Genomic DNA, 19,980 nt, shown 5'->3' on the forward strand with positions numbered 1-19,980 from the left:
ACATGCACGCCTGCACGTGGTATTTTGTGGAAGAGCCACACTCAAGGGGCCAAAGAGCCACATATGGCTCGCGAGCCGCGGTTTGCCGACCACTGTTCTAGGTCACACAGCATGTAAAGTGCCAAGCCAAAACTAGAAAATGTCCTCTGATTCCTATCTAGTGACTTTTGTGGTCTCCCTGGATGGCTGCCAGCATGTGTCACATAAATTCTGGGCCTCTGTTTCTTTATCTCGATAGTGAGGAGAATCATGCCTACCTCATGCTACCAGGCATGTCACCTGTAAGAGTCTCCGACATGCAGAGAGTCAAAAGTCCCAGAATATGTGCAAAACCTCACAACCATTAACACACCCATTATGATGGTGCTTTCCATAGGGAAACCCTTGGTGTTATTGAGACCTGGGAGAGGAAGAAGCGATGCAGCTCTTCTGCTGCCTGACTGTAAACTTTGGAAGAGGTACCTTCTCTTGCTAAGAATCAAGGTGCCTCTTCCTACCACCTACGCTGATAGTGTATGGAACAATAAGTAATAGCATGACAACAGGACAGCAGGATATGGGACCCTCCTCGAGTACTTACTGATTATATGCCACCCCTGGCAAGTCCTTTCATGTTTTGAGGCTGGTTTTCTTATCACTAAAAAATGGGGGTGGTTTCCCTTCTAGCTAGCCTCCCACAATTGCTATGGAGCCACCAATAAGACTAATAAGATTTTATCTATGAAAAGGTTCAAAGAGAGATGGCTGATTCCAAGACTGGGGCAGACAAAGTCCAGAGTGAGACCAGAATACTCATGATGTCAGAAAGCAAAGAAATCTATAGAAACTGATGGAGACATGGCAAATGGACACAGGAACCAGCTTGAGAGTCGAAATTTGAGCATCATAATGAGTAATGACATGATAGTGCATAAACCACTAAATTAAAAAATCCATAAACCAACATTGATAGTACAAAAAATAAAAAGAAGGGAAAGGTAAAAGGGAAGCTCTTGTTTACAGATGAATGTCAAATAATAAATGCAGAAGAAATAACAGAAATGGAAAAATCACCATTTTTTAACCACTATGGAAATACCAGATTCAGGTAAGATCAACAGGAAATGCTAAAGCTACTGGGTAAAAGATTGTGATCCAGGATGGGCTGAAATCTGCAGATACCATCTTAATCAAATGACCAAACTGAACACCACCAATGACAGGACAAAGCCACATCAGGTGCCTCCTGACGTGACACCAGAAAAGGATTCAACATCTTTTACACAATTGTCCTACTAAAACATTTGATCTGAATCCAAGCATGAGACCAACCTGATTGAAGGACATTCTGCAAAACAACCGGCCTGGATTCTTCAAAAAGGTCAGTGTCATGAAAAAGTTTTTTTAAAAGCTGAGGAACTGTTTAAGATTATATGAGACTAAAGAAACCAGACAGCCAAATAGAATGTATGATCCTGAAATGGATCCTGGATCAGGAAAGAAAGCCAAATAAATTTATAAAGGATATTAGGACAATTAAGGGAATTTCAAAATAAACCATATAATATGTAACAGTCAAAAATAAATGTATAGCCCAGCTGGCATGGCTCAGTGGTTGAGCATCGACCTAAGAACCAGGAGGTCACAGTTCGATTCCTGGTCAGGGCACATGCCCAGTTTCAGGCTCAATCCCCAATAGGTGGCATGCAGGAGGTGGCCGATTGATGATTCTCTCTCATCATTGATGTTTCTATCTCTTTCTCCCTCTCCCTTCTTCTCTGAAATCAATAAAAATATATATATTTTTAAAATGTATACATATGCGTGCATACACACACACACACACACACACACAGTTGGGAGGACAAAATGTTAACAACTGGCGGATCTAGAGAAAAATGTTCACCGTACTATTCTTACAACTTTACTATAGGTTTGAAAAGTTTTAAAATAAAAGAAATGAACAAAAAAGCTGTCAGAACTGCCAATGGTGTCACAGTTGAATTGGGTACTCACCTGTCAGGTACTCCAGGACAGCAGCCATGTACACGGGTGCCCCCACTCCAATCCTGTACTTGGGGTGGCCTTTCTTGATGTACCGCAGCATCCGCCCCACAGGGAAGATGACTCCTGCCTTGGCAGACCTGGAGGTTTTGGTGGACTTCTTCTTCCCGCCCCTGCTTGACATGGCGATGGCCCTGGAGCTAGATCAGTAAACACACTGGGGAGGCAAGAGGCACACCATCAGGATCATTGGGACAGCACCATTTCCCTTTCCCCTTACACTCTGGCCCCTGGGAGAAATAGGTACTGCCCGCAGCAGCCCTCCGAGCCCTATTAATACTCTATGCTGAGGTGCTGTGGCCCCTAAAGAGAGAATGGCTTAGCTTTTTACATTTTATAACATGACATCAATTTTATCAGCCCTTTCCATTTAAAGCTTACTTTGACAGTGACTGTTCTTAAGTGTCTTGCTTTTATGCCACATGATGTAAAAGAAAATGGGAATTCTTGGCTATGTTTTATACACTTAATAACGCATTCTCATAAACTAGAGACTGGAACTAATAAATTTGCTGAAGTCTTCATAAAAGAAAATAAAAATGATGTCACCTGCCCTAGAATGAAGCTTTAAAGCCAGATACTTATGTTCTTTGATGAAAAAAGCATCTGTACCTTACAATCCTTCATCTGTGAGAGGCAGGAACAGCTCACAGGAGCTCAGTGGGTGGCCACATTGGAATAAGAGGCCCCTGGACACTTCCGGTCTGCTGAACAGGCCTGCCCTTAGAGAAGTGTTTTTGCTTCCCTGTTCCTCCCATTCCCATCCAAAATGCCACTCAGTCCAGAGGATGTCCCCTCTTCAACACCTCTGTGGGGTCCTCTCCTCTCCACCCCAACTATGACTAGATCCAGGTCATCTATCTTAACTGAATGATCACAAATGTCTCCTGAAACGGTCTCCCACCACTGGCCCCCTTTCCTGTAATCCACCTCCCGATATCAATAAACACACAAATCTGAATGTATCATAGCCCTGGTCTTAAAGTGTTCCCTGGCTGCCAAATCGCAAGATAAAATCGGGACCCTTGGCCTGTCAAGCAACCCTAAAATCTAGGCCTGGCACACCCATCCAGCTTTATTTTATGCTTCGGGTGGTTGTGCATAGTCCCCCCACATGCCTTCCTCTGCAGTGGTTGTGCTTTGGCTAGGACCTCCTCCATCCTTCACACTTGCTTTCTGCCCTCTGCCAACCCTTCCCTGAGTACTCGAATCCAGATGTTCCACCCTCTAGGCTCCCATGTGCTTCATGCATGATAGGCACATACCCCCATCTCTCCCATCAGACTCCAAGTTCTTGAGTCTGCCCATGACTGTGCTCCGAGTGTAGCACCACACAGTAAAGTCTGAAATGCTAACAGCATTTAAGTCACCATGCATTCTCTGCAGGGACTATGCTGGGGAATGGAAATAGCAGTGCACAACACAGTGTGGTCCCTGTTCTCACAGAGCAGGTGGGGAAGAGAGACAAAAAACCCTACAGTTGTTTAAATGGTAGTGGTGAAAGACCAGTGCAGGGTGCTAGGAGAGAGGCTGTGATGAGGCCTCTACCCATTTTGGGGCACCAGGCAAGCTTTTCCTAGAGGACAATTACTAGTATGCTCTGACCATTGAACCAAATGGGCAGGTCTCCCATTTACTGGTAAACTGAGGTTAGGCTCCATGGGTCCCTCAAACTCCAACAGTCCATGACTCTATGATTGTGGAGGCCACAGAGTTAAAAGTCCTTATTACTCTGATGGCCAAAGCTATATATGGGACATGCCATGATGTGTACCTAACATCAGTGTGACCAACCCTCAAGATCATCTCAAATTGGCTGCCTGACAGAGATGGCCAAAACAGCAGAGAGAAGCATTCCTAGAGGCAGCTGTGCTTAACAGGCCCAACAGAATTAAGGGGCTCAAGCCCTGATTCTGGAAGATGTTGGAGGGGGCTGAAGACCCTGGGAAGAGAACCCTATATTTCACCCTATCAAAGGGCGCTAAATCTTAATTGATCACCGAGTGCTAAAGAGTCCTATAAGGGTCTGAGTTATTCTAAAACATTTACTTGGCTCTATTTCTTGCTGTAATGAGCTCCATTTTAAAAGATTCCCTGCTAACAGGTGCCTGTGCTCTCAGAGCAGGAAATGGAATATGTATACATTGATGTGTGCACACGTATGTTTGCAGGGAAAGCTGTCACTGAGTTTCCTAGCAGTCTTTTGCTTTACTACAAATGTGTTTCACAGACCACTTTACAGATCAACTCTATACTTTTGGACTAAGCACTTTTCAGATTTGAATGTTTCCCTTCTTTCAGGAGAGGCCTGTGGTCAGTGATGATTAATGCAACTCAGCCCCATTCTTATTGGAGCACAGACTTCAGCTCTTGTCTCCAGGTGGCCCCTGTCTTGCCCCAGAGGAGCCATTAGCACTCAGAAACCTGATGGGTTCTAAACACACTTATTCCTTAAAAGTGATGCTCCTGGTGCTTCCCTCTGAATCTAGCTAAGAGTGGTTACATCACCCTGGCCAGTATGGCTCAGTTGTTAGAGCACTGGCCCTCAGACCAAAGGGTTTCAGGTTCAATTCCCAGTCAAGGGGCACGTACTATGGTTGTGGGCTTGATCCCAGGCCCTGGTAGGGGCTCGTGCAGGGGAAACCAGTCAATGTGTCTCTTGCACATCGATGTTTCTCTCTCTCTCTCCCCCTCTTCCCTCCACTTTACTCTCTATGGAAAGACTATCCTCAGGTGAGGATTTTTTAAAAGAGTCATCACATCATCCAGATGCTGGAAACTCACAGGCCTCAAGACTCCAGGCCTCCAGCCCAGTGCATATCTGGCTGTTGAGTCGCAGAGCTCTGTTCTGATTGCCTGTGGCAAGGGCCCACTCAGAAGTCTTGTAGGTGCCTTAAACTCTTCTGGATTTCTCCGCTCCATCATTGGCAACATCATGCATCAAGCTACCAAAAGAGTCAACCTGGACCCACTTCTCTGCTCACCTCCCAGCACCCAATCATTAGCCAAACTCTGCTGAGCCCACCTCCGTAACTTTTCAAGCCTCTTCCCTTCTCTTCACCCCAACCCCACCTTGATTCAGCTCTACTACTTACCTACTTCCCCAGCACCAGTCTGGTACCATAGACACTAGAGGATTTTTGCCCACCTTGCTAGTTCCTCATCGCCTAAGCCAGCCACAAACAGCATCCTTCAACTGCTTCCGCAGTACTGCTTCCTGCCACCCTGCCTGGGCTCAGAAATCCCAGGCTGCCCCTGACTTCCTGACCTGTGATGCTGTGCCCAGAATGCCTTTATACATGCTGTTTCTTCTGCCTGTCCTCCTGCCAATCTGAACTGTGCTCACACGAACCCTCTTCTCGGACCTGGCCATGGACTGGAATTGCTATCTGCTTTGTGTTCCCATAGCACATATCCTGGCACATATCTGTGTGCCTCCCTCCCCAACTTGACTGGATTGCAAGCTACTTGATGCCAGGCACTGTAGTTAATTCATCTCTGGTTCTCTGGGTCCCAGGAAAGATCTAAAAATTCATGGACCCTCAAGTGCCACTCTGCTCAATGAAGATCTTCATGTCTCATTTGAGGCCAGTTCTCTCTGAGAAAGCAGATCTAAGTCTTTATCCCTTCCCCAAGGGAGGCAATCCTGCAAGGCTCTGTTGCTCATCCCTCCCCATGTTTTTCTGCAATTCTAACTACAGATCCCCAAGCTACAGCCACAGCTATGAGAATTCTGACTAAGCCATGCAGCCTCATGACATCCAGTAATGTGTGGGAATATCAACTTGTAGCTTGTAGTCTCCAGATAAACCCATGAATGTGCAGGTCCATCCTGCTCTTCAGCAGGCAAGGAGATATGGGCAGCTATGGCCAGGCTCCAATGTGGATAGTGGCTGTGACAGAGTGGTTGTTGAGGTTAGTAACTCAAATTCCAAAGTCAGACTGATCTGGTTCAAGTCATGGTTCTGCCCCTTACAGCCTATGTGTCCCTGGACACATGATATAGCCCCTCTGAGTCTATTTCCTCATCAGTCAAGTGGAAATGATGATAGAATAGACCTCAAAGAGTTGAATAAAAGCATGCATATCCTATATAGTAAAAGGGTAATATGCAAATTGACCCATGCATATCCTATATAATAAAAGGGTAACAGCAGAATGACCGCTCAACCAGTCACTATGAGGCACACTGAGCGCCTCTTGGTCCCTTTCCCCGGCAGGCAGGCTCTGATTGCCTGATGGTGAATGGGGAACCAGGGGTTCGGTGGCGGCAGGAGGTGGGGCCGGCTGCGGGTAGCTGGGGAAGATGGCCCCAATTGCAAGCCAAGCCTAGCGTCCGTACCCGCACATGAATTTCTTGCGCTGGTCCTCTAGTAAGAATAGAATTAAATACAAGCATGCAGGTAAAGGCCTGACACCCACTGAGTGCTCAGTAAAGTTAATAAAAATGATGACCATGTGCATAAGATGAAAAAAGGCCACCATCTTGAAGAACTGGCATTGGATGTTTGTATTGATGAGGGCAGCACTAGTTGCTATAATAAGCCCCTACAGCTTTTTTCTCACTCATGAAAAGTCCCAAGTGGGTTTCTATGACTGACCAATGCTTCTCCACAGGATGATTCATGGATCCACACTCCCATTAATCCATCACAATTCCCATGGTTACCATGGAAGGAAAAAGGCCATGGAGGAAAACACATGGAGGTTTTCAGGGCCCAGACCTGGAAGTGAGGCGTACTACTTCTAACCATGATCCATCACCTAGTACTTGATCACATGGCCAACTGCAAGAGAAGTTGAGAAATGTCCTCTACCTATTTGCTCAGAAGAAAACAGGAAACAGTCAGCCTATCACATGACAAACCAACTTGAAAGCTGACCCTGAAACCATATCTAGATGACCAACCAAAGCCTGCTGAGCCCTGTTTGACCCATGTCCTGCACCTAGCCTCTTCTGAGAAACGTACAGTTCTCATCATAGAAAAAGTAACTTCTGATGCACTCAGCTTCTCTTCAGGGGACAGATGTTGCTCACAGGAGAAACACCAACACTCTCTTGGCAACAAACAGAGCTGTGTCCTTCCTTCCTGGACTCATCATCAAGGAGGATACTTCATTCAGTAAAATAGAAACCCTTACCCCTGTAAAGGGCCCCACATGCTCTGAAGGTAATAATAGGTATTCAGGCAACCTTAGCATCCATACATCACATTATGTTCATATGCATTAGCTTGGCTACCTTTGTTACTGTTATCAGGTCAGGAAATGAAGCTTCTGCGGTTGCTCCTGAAGGGATCTCTGTGGTATTTATCTCTGCAGCTCCTCTAACTATAAATTAATCACAACAGACAGGAACCTTGCTTGCAGAAACCCAAAGTTTACTCAGAGACACTCTGTTGGAGAGGGGCTATATAGAGGGCCAGGCTTGAGGGAGATGCAAGTCTCTGGTCAACATGATCTTTCCTCATAGCACAGACTAATTAGAAGCCTGGCTGTGAGGATCCACGAGTATGATGGACATGAAAACTCCAAGCCCTCTACTATTGGAAGGGGCACAGAGGTGAGGAGGGCAAAGGGCCATCCTTCCTACCTACCACACCACACCACTCCACTCTACTCCTCCCCAACAAGACACCCTAAAAGGCTTCTCACTGCATAGCAAACCACCTTCATTCCCACCTACAGTATTTGGTACATGCTCAGGCTGGAACGTTCTCTTCAGCCTTCTGCCTAGGACTACCCTACTTAGTGGTCCCCAAACTTTCTCTGCTGATGCACCTATCAACGATCTTTCTCTTCTGCATTCCTGCCTTATCCCCCAATCACAGTCCACTTTGGGGGAGCCCATACCCAGCTCCAGCCTTGCACACAAGGCCCTGCTTACCTCCTTCCCTATTCCTAGCAACCAGGGCTCCACCAGGCTGGGTTGCTCCCAGTTTTCTCAGTGGACATTCCTGCTGTAGCCCCTGAACCCAGCTAAAAATCCCTTAAAATGTCCCTAAGCCTGCCACCATTCTTTAATATGTTCAATTGCTTTCTCAGTCTTTTAAAAGTGCTCTGCAAATATAGTCCCAGGCCTTCCTTCCAACTTAATTGCCCCTCTAAATCCAATTTATATAAACACTAGAGGCCTGGTGCACAAAATTTGTGCACTCAGGTTGGGGGGGCCTCAGACCAGCCTGCGCCCTCTCACAGTCCAGGAGCCCTCTGGGGATGTCTGACTGACGGCTTATCCTTAGCGCTGCTGTGGAGGTGGGAGAGGCTCCTGCCATCACTGCTGTGCTCGCCAGCCATGAGCCTGGCTCAGGGCTTCTGGCGGAGCAGAGCTCCCCCTGTGGGAGTGGACTGACCACCAGGGGGCAGCTCCTGCATTGAGTGTCTTCCCCGATGGTCAGTGCACGTCATAGCGACCCATCGTTCCACTGTTATGGTCGATTTGCATATTACCCTTTTATTATATAGGATTCTAAAACCAACTACCTCACCCTCAACACTTATTACCCTGTCTCATCACTGCCTATTTCCTTATCTTTTGTCAGCTCTGCCCACCACTATATCTCTGCCTGCTACCTGGGAGGCTCTCAAATGCTGGCTGGATGTTTGCTGATTAGTTGGCATTTACTGTGGAGGAGAGTCTCTTGGCAAAGATGAGAGTAGTATTTCCAAAGGTCACAGGACTCAAAGATATGGAAGTGGGACACCACTTGGGGACCTTCACTAGGACCAGTCATGTACACATACCTGGCTAATCCCTGTGGGAGCCGAGGCTCTGGAAATCCAGGGATCTTGTGGAGTTACTTTGGGGATTCCCAGGAAAGGAACACAACTGCCCTGATACCTGAGGTGGGAGCCATGCAGAAGCCTTCCAACTCCCTGACAATTCTATGGCTCCAATGACCTCTCTTCTTACCACTGGACCAGCTCATTAACACAGATTAGAGGATAATACTTACCTTCCTCACATCTATAAGAGACTGACCTCCGTTAAAGACGCAGCAGAAAAAAAATTCTTAAATAAATAGGGCACTCACAAAACCACTGAAATGGTCAGTTGTGAAGTCTTTTATTATCTAAGCAATGAATTCATGCATATTGATCCTGAATGAATATTATAACTGCTGGGGAGTTGCTAGTCAGACATCCCTATCTTTAGCACCTGAGGATAAAGGAATCTGAGCTATCAGTGCTCAAGTCACTGTGGCTGAGGAAAGATTGCCCCATCCTTTGCATGCAGCTGGAGAAATGCCCATGTGTCCACATGCATTTATCACCTTCCCATCAATTCTGAAGCATAGGACATTAATCCTATTTACAGCATTCTCTTCCGTTTACTCCTATCATATCAAATGGTTAACAATGTTGCTGCTGTCATGTCCCCAGAGGCCTGTGGATATACTACACAAGCATCATTCACAGAGCTGGGGTTCACTAGCTATGCTCTGATTGGTTCAGAACAGGGACCTGCTCTTGTACTCTAGCCAATCAGAAAGAACATCTCTCTCTCCATTCATAAAACACTACATAATAAAGATGATTAAAGAATTTAGTCTACCCTGGGGGAACCAAGGAACTGCAAACAGGGAGTAAAGAATAAATAAGATAGTAAATAAATCCTAAACTGCACATTTTGCTCCAGCAGACGTATCTCCCTCACATGTTAGATTTTTAGTGGTGGGGGAAAAACAAACCCAAACATGAGTGTTATTCACCATAAGCAGGAAACAGTTTGCAGGAAACTAGTCTGGGATTAAGATTTCACCTCTACAAACCCTCACCAAGTCCAGCTCCACGCACAAGGAGCCCAACTATCTCCTCCTCATGGTCTGCTTCCCCAGCTGCACGAAAACAATCACTACTTGCCCTAGCCGGTTTGGCTCAGTGGATAGTGTCGGCCTGTAGAAAGAAGAAGGGTCCCCGGTTCGATTCTGGTCAGGGCACATTCCCAGGATGCGGGCTTGGTCCCCAGTAGGGAGCAAGCAGGAGGCAGCCGATCAGTGATTCTTTCTCATCACTGATGTTTCTATCTCTCTCCCTCTCCCTTCCTCTCTGAAATCAATAAAAATACATTTTTTTTAAAAAAAAGAATCACCACTATACAGGGTGTGGCAAAAGTAGGTTTACAGTTGTTTGTATGGCAAATACAATTAATAAATAATAAACTTTTGCATACTCACAACTGTAAACCTACTTATGCCTCATCCTGTATTTCAATTAGCAAGGCACTGTCTGCCTCCTTTACCACGAAACTTTGCTTCACACCTCCTCTCCCTTTTAAAGGCTACGTCAAACTAAGATGACCACTCCAATGGAAGACTATCAAAGGTCAAGTTAAAAGGTGAACTTCAACAGGGCAGAGCCCTGGTCAGATTTGGCATCTAGAAACCATTCAATTTTGTTGAAGAGAGGAAGAGTTCCCAATAAGAATAAAGAACTTCTGACCACATCTCTCTCCTGCTCAGAGCCACTGCTGTTAGGATGAAGTCTAATCCCTCAGCATATTTCTGATCAGGATTCTCTGTGATTTGGCCCTTCTGGCCCTCTAGCTTCACGGGACTCTCCTCCTGGATCCAGCCATCCTGAACCTCAAGCAGCTCCCCCACACGACCTTTTTTCTCATTATTCTAAGATTCTGCACAGGTGATTCCCAGGCCCCAAACACTTATCCCGACCTGCCCTCCTTTGCCCAGCCAATTGTTACTTGGCCTTCCTGTGGTGCCTAGTAAATGCTTGCTCCGGTTAGGTTACCGTCCTGGGGGCCACTGTGGGAGCAATTGTGGCCTCCTGCACTGACCTCACAACAGCCGCTTGCGTGTCTTTTCAACATGTCAGCTTCCCAAGGAAAAGGACTGGGGTTTCTTGATCATGGTACTGTCCTCAGTGCCTGACCCAGAGTTAATTCCCAGGAAATATTTATTGAAGGACACCGACCTGGCAGGTTTAATCCAAGCAAACAACCTATACAACTCTTTGGTATGAAGAGCTAACCCACTCAGGCTCACTCATAAGAGCTGAGGTGAGGCCCAATGTACTTCTAAAGCTACAGAAAGTGAGGAGAACCCATAGGCCAGTACACACCCCACTACCCCTGCCCCTTCCCCGCCCATGTGCCAAGAATGGAGCTCTGAAAAACCCAACACAAATCCAAAGGCATGCCCAAACACGAACTAGAGGCTGCTGCAATTCGGATGACCACCACATACAGATTTTTAGGTTTTCAGTGTGTTCTTTTATTTAAATAAATATCCTTTAAATGACCTGGGGCAGCATTAGCTCTGCAATATTAGAGGCTGTGGAGCGTGGCTACAGTGTTTGGACAGGTTATGGTCCGAACCTGTGGTCCCACGTGGCTAAGTGATAGAAGCTGGGGGGGGGGGGGGGTGCAGCAAGTAAACAAAGCTTGATCAGGTGCATGTAATTGAGTAGATTTGAAACCCACGAGAAGTTGTAACCACGCCCTTACTTTGCCTCGTGGAATCTGGCTATAAAATAAAGACTCAGCTTACAGGCCGTGGGGCTGCCTCTCTATGAGAGAGGGCAGCGTCCCACCCAGGCCCAGCTTTCTTCTCTTGTGTCTTTTCTTAAATCCTTCACCGCTGCCTCTCAGCTCACCGAACCTGGCCGTGCTGGCGTCGCACAGGAGGCATGCCCCAGGATACACGTATTTCAAGCCTCTCTCTGGGAAAGGAATGAGGGCCCTCCCCAAGTTCTGCCATCTCCAGGACCAGAAGTGGCAGATTACGATGCACCACTCCCTGGCCATTTGCTATAGACCAAGCCAGTGACTTACCGTTGTGCAGGTGATGTTCTAGACCAGCGGTCGCCAATCTTTCGGGCCTCACGGACCACCCGTGGTCCGCAGACCACCGGCTGGCGACCGCTGTTCTAGACAACTCTCGAAGTTTAATAAAATGTGAACTATCCCTTCCTCATTTTGAAGGCCCTGCCTCAAACTACTTTCTGTCCTTTTTAATACCTTTATCACTATACAATGGGGACAGGTTAAAAAAATGACAGATTGGAGAGATTTCCCACTCTACTAAAACTTGTTTTGAGAGAAAATTTAAAGTCTTGATGGTGCTTGTTTAAAGAAAAAATAGGTTTACAGATTATATATATGTAAAATAGTCTCTTGTGTAAGATTGAGATGCCACTGCCCAACTTTGGTTAGTTGTGTACAGGGGTATTGATTCGTTGCAGCATAAGGTGTCCATTTCGGAGCTAACAACTCCTCTGGCCGCAGAGTCCTCTCAAGGTGGCTTGCAGTAGCTGGATCCCACCTAACTTAGAATTGGAGCCTCCCACGCAAACCTAAAGCTGTTCAGAATTCCCCCGGGGCCCTGGAGCAGCGAGCCCCGGAACAACGCACGGCCCCGCTCCCCGCTTTAACGGTAAAACCTCAAACCACAAAGGTGGAGGAAAAAGAGAAGCTAGCAGGGGTGCCCTCTAATTGCCTATTCTTATTGGCTGTTCATCAAATCATTAAAATCTTACAGGGACTTCACGGTCCTTGTAATTACTGAATTCAGGGATTGCCTCAGCTGGGTCTACCGAAAGCCTTTTCACTTTCAAACTCGGGAATGTCTCCCCTAACATCTTGTCTAAAAGAACCTTCCAGGCAATCAATCTATTCACAAGATCCTGGAGCGATCTGTGGCCGCTGAGGAGTGGAGGTGGGGCGCGCCAGCCACACACCTGTTGTCAGGTGACCCGGCAGCAGCATCCTTACAGCTCACCCCACCCCACCCCCCGCGCGTCTCTTCCCTCCGGGCCTCCTCCGCCAGGGGAGTCTGCAGCCTTCCGGAGTTACCTTTAAAACTCCCAACCGAACGCAAACAAAAGGCCCGGTGCCCCGGCAAGAACAGCGGGGGTTCCGTGGCCCCTCCTCAGGCCAGTCTCTGGACACCCCTCTCCCCGCCCAGCCCGGCTCCAGTCCCGCGCGTGTCCTCCAACCGCCCCCACCCCGCCCGGCCTCCCAGCAGAGAGAGCCCGGCGCCTACACCGCGGCTGCCCGGTTCTCGGCCCGACTTATTGTGCTGGGGCCGGCAACTCGCGGGCCGGCCGGGCCTCACCGCGTCCAACTCCGCGCACCACCGGCCCTGGGCGCCCAGGCCCCAGCCGGCGCCGCAGGGCCTCCCCCGCCTCAGGCCGAGCCGTCTGCCCGCCGGCCCAGGGGGAGGGTCGCTGGGAAAGGGGCCCCACGGTCTCCTCCGCACAAAAGCGCCCGCGCGCGGGCAGAAGGACGCGGTGGTGAGGAGTTGGCTTCCGGGTTTGCTTTCTGAACAAAACCAAAGGGAATCCCGCGCGGCCCCGGCACGGCCCGGGAAGGCGCCGTGCGCGCGAGGCCCCGTCGCGGGCCCGGTGGCTCGAGCCGGACCGGCGCCACCGGGTGCGCGCGAGGCTGGGCCGCTCCCAGGTACCCGCGGCCGGAAGAGCGCGAGCGGACCGGGCAGCCGGGACCGGGCGCGCGGCGAGGGCTCCGCGCGGCACTTACGGGCGGCTCGGCGGCGGCGGCGGCAGCAAGGTGTTCGGTCCGTGCCCTCTGGGCCGCTCGCGCCTTTTTCTCTCCGCGCTCCGCACTGGCTGGCCCCCCGCCCCCTCGCTTCCCGCCCGCACACCCCGCGCTCGCCCCCTCCGCCCGGCTCCGCTGCCGAGTGAACTGGAACCAGTCGCGGCGGCCCCCGGATTCCCACAATGCACAGCGCGCCGCTCGTCACATCCCATCCCGTCCGCGCGCGTCCGGCCACCCCGCCCGCGCCGCCCCGGCCTTGACCTCAGCCCCGCCGCCCCGCGCGCGCCGTCTCTCCTCGCTCGGCACCGAGGGCCTGGCGTCCGGCCCCCTGCCCTCAGGCACCGCGCGCCGAGGCTGGACGCCGGGCGCAGGTCCACCGAGCAGAGATGCCCTGGCAGAAGCGCTTCTCCAGCGCACGTCCCAGCCCGCGCGCCGCCCGTGGCACTTATTGAGCGCCTACTGTGTTCCCGGCCCTCAGCATGGGACTTTCGCCGCCTTGTCTCTGGAATCCTTCGCATTCACCCAGAGAAGGAGGCGCAATTGCTGTTCCCACTTTTCCCTTCCCGCGCCCCTCAGAGCCCCCTCCTCCCCGCCGCTGCCTTTAGATAAAAGCCCCCCGAATGTTATGTCCTTTGACCAACTATCCTGCTTCATCACGACCCCCCAGAAGCTTGGACCTCCTTTGCACACGGGAGCCATTAGCTACGTCTTCCCGTGAGCGAACGTTCACAATTGACCCAGTTGGGATTCACTAATGTAAACAGTGGGTCTTTAGCACCGCGCACTGTTTTAAAACTGCAGACAAGCAGCAAGAGGAGGCCCCCTGTGAATCTCTGAGTTGGGTTTCTCTCCCGAAGGCGGTAGTGCCCTATCCTGGGTAAATAGGGCCCTACCCCTACTCCACCTGCCGAGTGTGGAGGGGAAGCCACCTGAGCACCTGGTTGTAGACCAAATTTAAATAACAGACACACCCAGCAGGGCTGATGTGCTGTTTACGGTACCGCCCCCCCATCAAATCCCTCCGGCCCTCGGGCTGACTTCCAGCGCCGGGGCGCTAACCTCTTCCCGTCACCAGGGTGCTTGGCACTGGACTTCGCGGAGCAGTGTCCAATCCATGCCACTCGTGCAATCACTGGTTCAATTAGGTACGGAAGTCATCCTTTGGGCCACGCACCAATGTGGGTGATTAAGATAAAGCAGTGAACAGAACAGGCACCCTTCCCTGCCTCCTGGAGGTTGCAGTCTAGGAGGGAAAGAAACACAATCAGCAAAAGAGATGATGTGGGAGATGGTATAAATGCTGTGGAGAAAAACAAGGCAGGGATGGAGGATAGGGAGTGTGAAGTGAGATGGAGTTTCAAATGTAAGAGAAGACCTCCCTGACAAGGTGACATTTAAGCAAAGACCTGAAGGAATTAAGGGAGCAAGCCATGCAGATATCTGGGGGAGGGGTGTTCCAAGCATGAGGAACAACAGCAAGTGCAAAGGTCCTGGGGCATAGGAATAGTGTGTTCTCACCACCAAAAAAAAAAAATAAGTGTTAATTATGTGACATGATGGCAGTGTTAACTAAAAGGGAAAATGATAAACATATTGCAATACGTAACCGTGTCAAGTCAACACGTTGTACACCTTACGCTTACAGTGTTATGTCAGTAATATTTTGATTTTTAAGAAAGGAATAGTGAGTGTGGGGTTGTTGGGATGGAATGAGTGAAGGGGAGTTATAGGAGATGAAACTGGGGAAATGATGATTCTTTATGTCCCAAAATAAAGCATTAAGGATGTGCGAGGACCTCCCCCCACCCCCAGGGAAGTTGCAGAAGGATGTCAGAGGAAGGTGCAGAGACCGCTGCCTTATTGCTATGTCCTTCCTTGGGTCCTTGAGCAGGCCTCTCAGTTCTGCAGGGGCCAGCCGCCAGGTGAGGTTTCTGTGGGCCACAGCAAGTCAGGAGGATGCTAGACTTCATTTATTCACTCAACTGATACTTGCTGAGCACCTACTGTGCGCCAGGCTCCTTCCCAGGGAGAGCAACATTCCACTGCCTTATTGCTATGTCCTTCCTTGGGTCCTTGAGCAGGCCCCTCAGTTCTGCAGGGGCCAGCCGCCAGGTGAGGTTTCTGTGGGCCACAGCAAGTCAGGAGGATGCTAGACTTCATTTATTCACTCAACTGATACTTGCTGAGCACCTACTGTGCGCCAGGCTCCTTCCCAGGGAGAGCAACATTCTAAGTGTGTTGTCAGGCCAGGCCTGTATGGAGAGGGGAAGATGCCTGCAGCCCTCTGGTGCCTTGGTGGTGGGCAGACCTGAGGCTTCGTTCCCAGGTCCTCAGTAATGGCCAAGGCCAGGCACAAAGGATGATTGTCCAATAAATGTCAGTCTGCAACCCCGGGGGGCCACGAAGGAGCTCACTCACCTCCTCCCCAGCACTGGTTTCTGATGGTGACTTAGAAGTAGGTAATGTTCAAAAGGCTGATATTGCTTTCCATCTTATTGTACACTCACCATGTACCGGGTCACATACATCCCATCATTCCTCCCTCTCAACAGCCTCAGCAGGCAGGCGATTTCTGGCACATTTCTATCCTCACTTTACAGATGAAGACACTACAGATTCGGAAAACCAAGAAATATACTTGACATCACAGAGAGGGCAGGCTGGTGCTAGGATTCAAACCCAGGTTCATCTGGGTCCTGAACTCTCATGGTTCAGAACTGAAGAGAGCCTTTCCAGGGGCCTGGCTTCCTCTGCACCCAGCATCCACCCCCACCCCCCACCCCCACCTACCCCCCACTCAGCCATGCATCACTGTGCTTGGGTTAGAGTCCACACTCCCCCAAGAGCTGATCTTGATGCCCTGCCCACCCCCTCATGCCCCTCCTCAGTGTGCCATTCTCATAGAACTCTCTAGGAACATTGTCCCCTGGAGCTGTTCATTGCAGAGGCCCTTCTCCAGAAGGCTCCACCCTCCCATCCCCAACTCCCACCCCTCGCCACCCGTGGGCCTTAGGTATATCTGCCTTCATGGGCCCCATCCTCCATTAAAAAACAAAAACACAACAAACAAAAAAACCCGCCCTGGTAGAAAGGCAGGATAGCGAGAAGCTAGGAAAATTCCTTGGCAAGTAGAATGGGGAAATTGAGACAGAGCTGAACAAACCGGCAGAGCAATTTACAGCAGACACAGAAGGTCACTCCCTAAAGTTAACATCTAGGCCTACATTGCATTTCAGCTCCAGGCCTAGAAAAGTAGCAAAACCAGATGGATGACACCAGAACCAGCTGCAATGACTAATTACCCCCTGCCCTAACATTGACCAATAAGTAGCGACCACGACCCTGAAAGAGCACACCTAGAAAACGGATGAATATTCTGCCGAAACACTCCCCTGAGACCTCCCTTAAGATTTCCACCCACAAGAGAGAGAGAAAAACCCTCCAGACAAAGGACCCAGTGCCTGTTCTTCCCTCTGGGGAAGCACACCATGCCTTCCCCTCCCCCTTTGCCTCCCCCACAGGCACACATCTCCTAAACTCTAAGGGACCCCAGGAGACTGGGACTAGGGGAGCAGTAGGCAGTGACAGCTTGTCCCAGACTAACCCCCTGAACCTGTCTCCAAGGCCCCCTTTTCTCTGACTTCCCAGTGAGCTAAGGCAGCCCAGCCTAGGCTCTCCTGTTGCTTCTTCTGTGCTAAGCCCTTCCTTGTTTCACTGTCCTCAGCTTTAATAAACGTTCCCACATAGTCACATGTTGTGAAATATTTCCTACACTAAGTCAACAACACACACACCACCAGCTGGCCCTAAGCAGGCCTGCTCACTGCAAGGTTCCCTGTCTGGTAACCCTTTTAGATCAAATAAAATAATTTAATTAAATTAATATATTTGTCTTTATACCAATGCAGTCACAAAATGTAATTTTTATGTCATGTTATAGAGGAAAGGGCTCACAAAGGTACAAGTTCTAGGGCCCACACAAGTGTTAACAAAGCCTTGCCATTTCAAGTGAAAATGACGTTGGGTGACGAAAGTAGGACCTTTAGCCCACAATGCAATCACAACAAATGCTTTTCCTCAGGGCAGCCATCCTACTTGCTACATAGCAGAAGTACTCCATGCATACTTCCCATGTGCTCACATAGAATATTTAAAAATGTGTCCTAGATTAATAAAATTAATTCTTCCTACTGCTTTATCCAAGACATTCTGAGGGAAACTGTTGGATTTTTTTTTCTTCTGCAAGTGCTTGGCAATAAAGACTAAAATGATTATTAGTCCACTTTGGTGCCAGTGCTGATCTGTGCCAGTTCACCAGCAGTTTTTTTCCACTTTTGTTTTTGCACCATTGCTGCAAAGATACAGACCATGAAAAAGCTAAGTAATGTCTTAGCATTATTGTGAACATTTTGAACCATGTGGATCCCAGAAAGGGTTTCAGTGACCTTGGAGGGTCCTCGGACCCCACTTTGGGAACCACTTTTCCAAACATCCTGGGGCTGTACCATCATTTATTCAACCAGTTCCTTGCCATTGTTTTTCTTTCAGGCTATTTCCAGTTCTATTATAAAGACCTGATGAATATTCTTAGAGTTACACATTTGTGGATATCTGATGTTGACTGTTGAGGATAAGTTCTTAGAAGTAGAACTGCTGGATCAACACTTAAAAGCTTTAACACAACCCCCCACCCTCACCCCGCCTGAGAAGTCAGGGCAAGACAAGGCCAGTGGGCAGGGCAGGCCCTGTATTCCCACGTTTCTCCAGCGCCTCTGCCCCACCCTGAGTGATGTTCGAGACCTTTGATGATCTGAGAGCCAAACAGTGAGGTGTCACCATGTCCCTTGGTTTAGATTGAACTTGTTTGTGGAAGGGCAGGGGATGGGTCTCCAGTTAGTTCCTAAGCTTTGATCAACACACATCAAGCCAAGAGGAATGAGTCTGTGTGAGGCAGTTGGGGGATTCCAGGAAAGAAAGCCCCTGGTAAACCTTCCCTACCATCCCTGCCTCACAAACCAACAGACGTGTTCTTTTCCACGGACAGACGCTTGGGTCATCTCAACAGGTGCAGCCTTTCTTCCAGACTTGATTACTTCAGCGATAAGCTCTTTCTCTTTGACATACAATTGGCTGAAAATCTGACATCTGACACTTCCTCCTTCTCAACAACCCCCAACTTCTCCCTTCTTTGTTAAGCAGTTAATGTCCTCCTCTGGAGAAGAGCAGGTGAATATTTACCCTTGATGAGGAATAACAAAGGAACCAAGGAAACCAATCCTAGGGAGTATGTAGGAAGAAGGAGGGTCTGCATTACAATGTTCAGGCCTAGAGGCACCTCTAGATTGAATTTTTTCCCCTAAAGTTAGAGCTGAACTGAAAGTGCAGTTTAAAGGACTTAGGCTACCTGTAGAGCAGAGGTACTTTGGCTGTGAGGTCCCTGAGAGCCGCATGAGGCCTGTGGGCCTGAACTATGTTCATCATCATAATTCTAAGATTGTATTTGCCTTTTTCACTGTGTTGACATTTGCATTGGTGGATAAAACTGTAACACACACACACACACACACACCTCGTTCCAGTTAAGAATTTTTAAACGTCCTTAATGAAGCAGATTTTAAATTTTTGAAAGCTTGTATTTCCACCATGAGCTTGACAGCGTCCCAATACTTAAATACTTTCCTGATGAGATTGGTGGTAGTTTTAACTCATATGATTTTTTGATGTTGTGTAATAAAACCTGTCAACATTTGGAAAGATCTTACATCTCTTAGTGATATATATATATATATATATATATATATATATATATATATATATATATATATACATATATATATATATATATATATATATATATATTAGACAAACAAGGTAATTGACTGTACCTTTGCTACGCTTCCCATTGGCTAATCAGTGAGATATGCAAATTAACCGCCAGCAAAGATGGTGGTTAATTTGCATATGTAGTCGGGAAGCAGCAGAGTGAAGACTGAAGGCGGCTCCCCCGGAGCAGTGAAGGCTTTGAAGGCGGCTCCGGCCGGAGCGAAGGCCTGGGTCCCTGGTGCCGAAGGAAAACCAGTGCAGGCAGCCAGGGGAAGGGAAGGCCTATTGCACGAATCTTTATATATATATATATATATATATATATATATATATATATATATATATATATATATATATTAGTATAACTTAGTATATGATAGTGAACCAGTGTTTTCCAAATGACTAATGCTACAACATCATGCATAGGTCTAAAAAATTCATTTAAAGTGCAAGATAAACCAATGACCTTAATGTCATAGAGTATGAGAAGTTCAGTGATATATTTTAATATTCTACATAACAACTAATATTTAAGAAATTAACTCCTGTCAAGTTTTGGCATTGTGGATGAAACAAAGTATTCTATGGAAAGTAACCTCACA

The 19,980-nt window shown here is 48.4% G+C and overlaps 1 protein-coding gene across 10 annotated transcripts in view; it reads right to left on the reverse strand.

The window, feature by feature from the left end:
* LOC132235668 (core histone macro-H2A.1) overlaps positions 1-13,676 on the reverse strand; it is a 72,693-nt gene extending 59,017 nt beyond the window's left edge. For all 10 annotated transcript variants that reach the window (XM_059698434.1, XM_059698432.1, XM_059698433.1 and 7 more), the window contains exons 1-2: positions 13,538-13,676; positions 1,996-2,200 (exon numbers count right to left, since the gene is read on the reverse strand). In XM_059698434.1, the coding sequence (XP_059554417.1) occupies positions 1,996-2,167 (172 nt within the window). In that variant the 5' untranslated portion in view covers positions 2,168-2,200; positions 13,538-13,676. The remainder of the gene's footprint in view (positions 1-1,995; positions 2,201-13,537) is intronic.
* Positions 13,677-19,980: the final 6,304 nt, after the last annotated feature.

The sequence above is a fragment of the Myotis daubentonii genome, chromosome 5 (assembly GCF_963259705.1).
Source record: "Myotis daubentonii chromosome 5, mMyoDau2.1, whole genome shotgun sequence".
Classification (NCBI taxonomy): Eukaryota; Metazoa; Chordata; class Mammalia; order Chiroptera; family Vespertilionidae; genus Myotis; species Myotis daubentonii.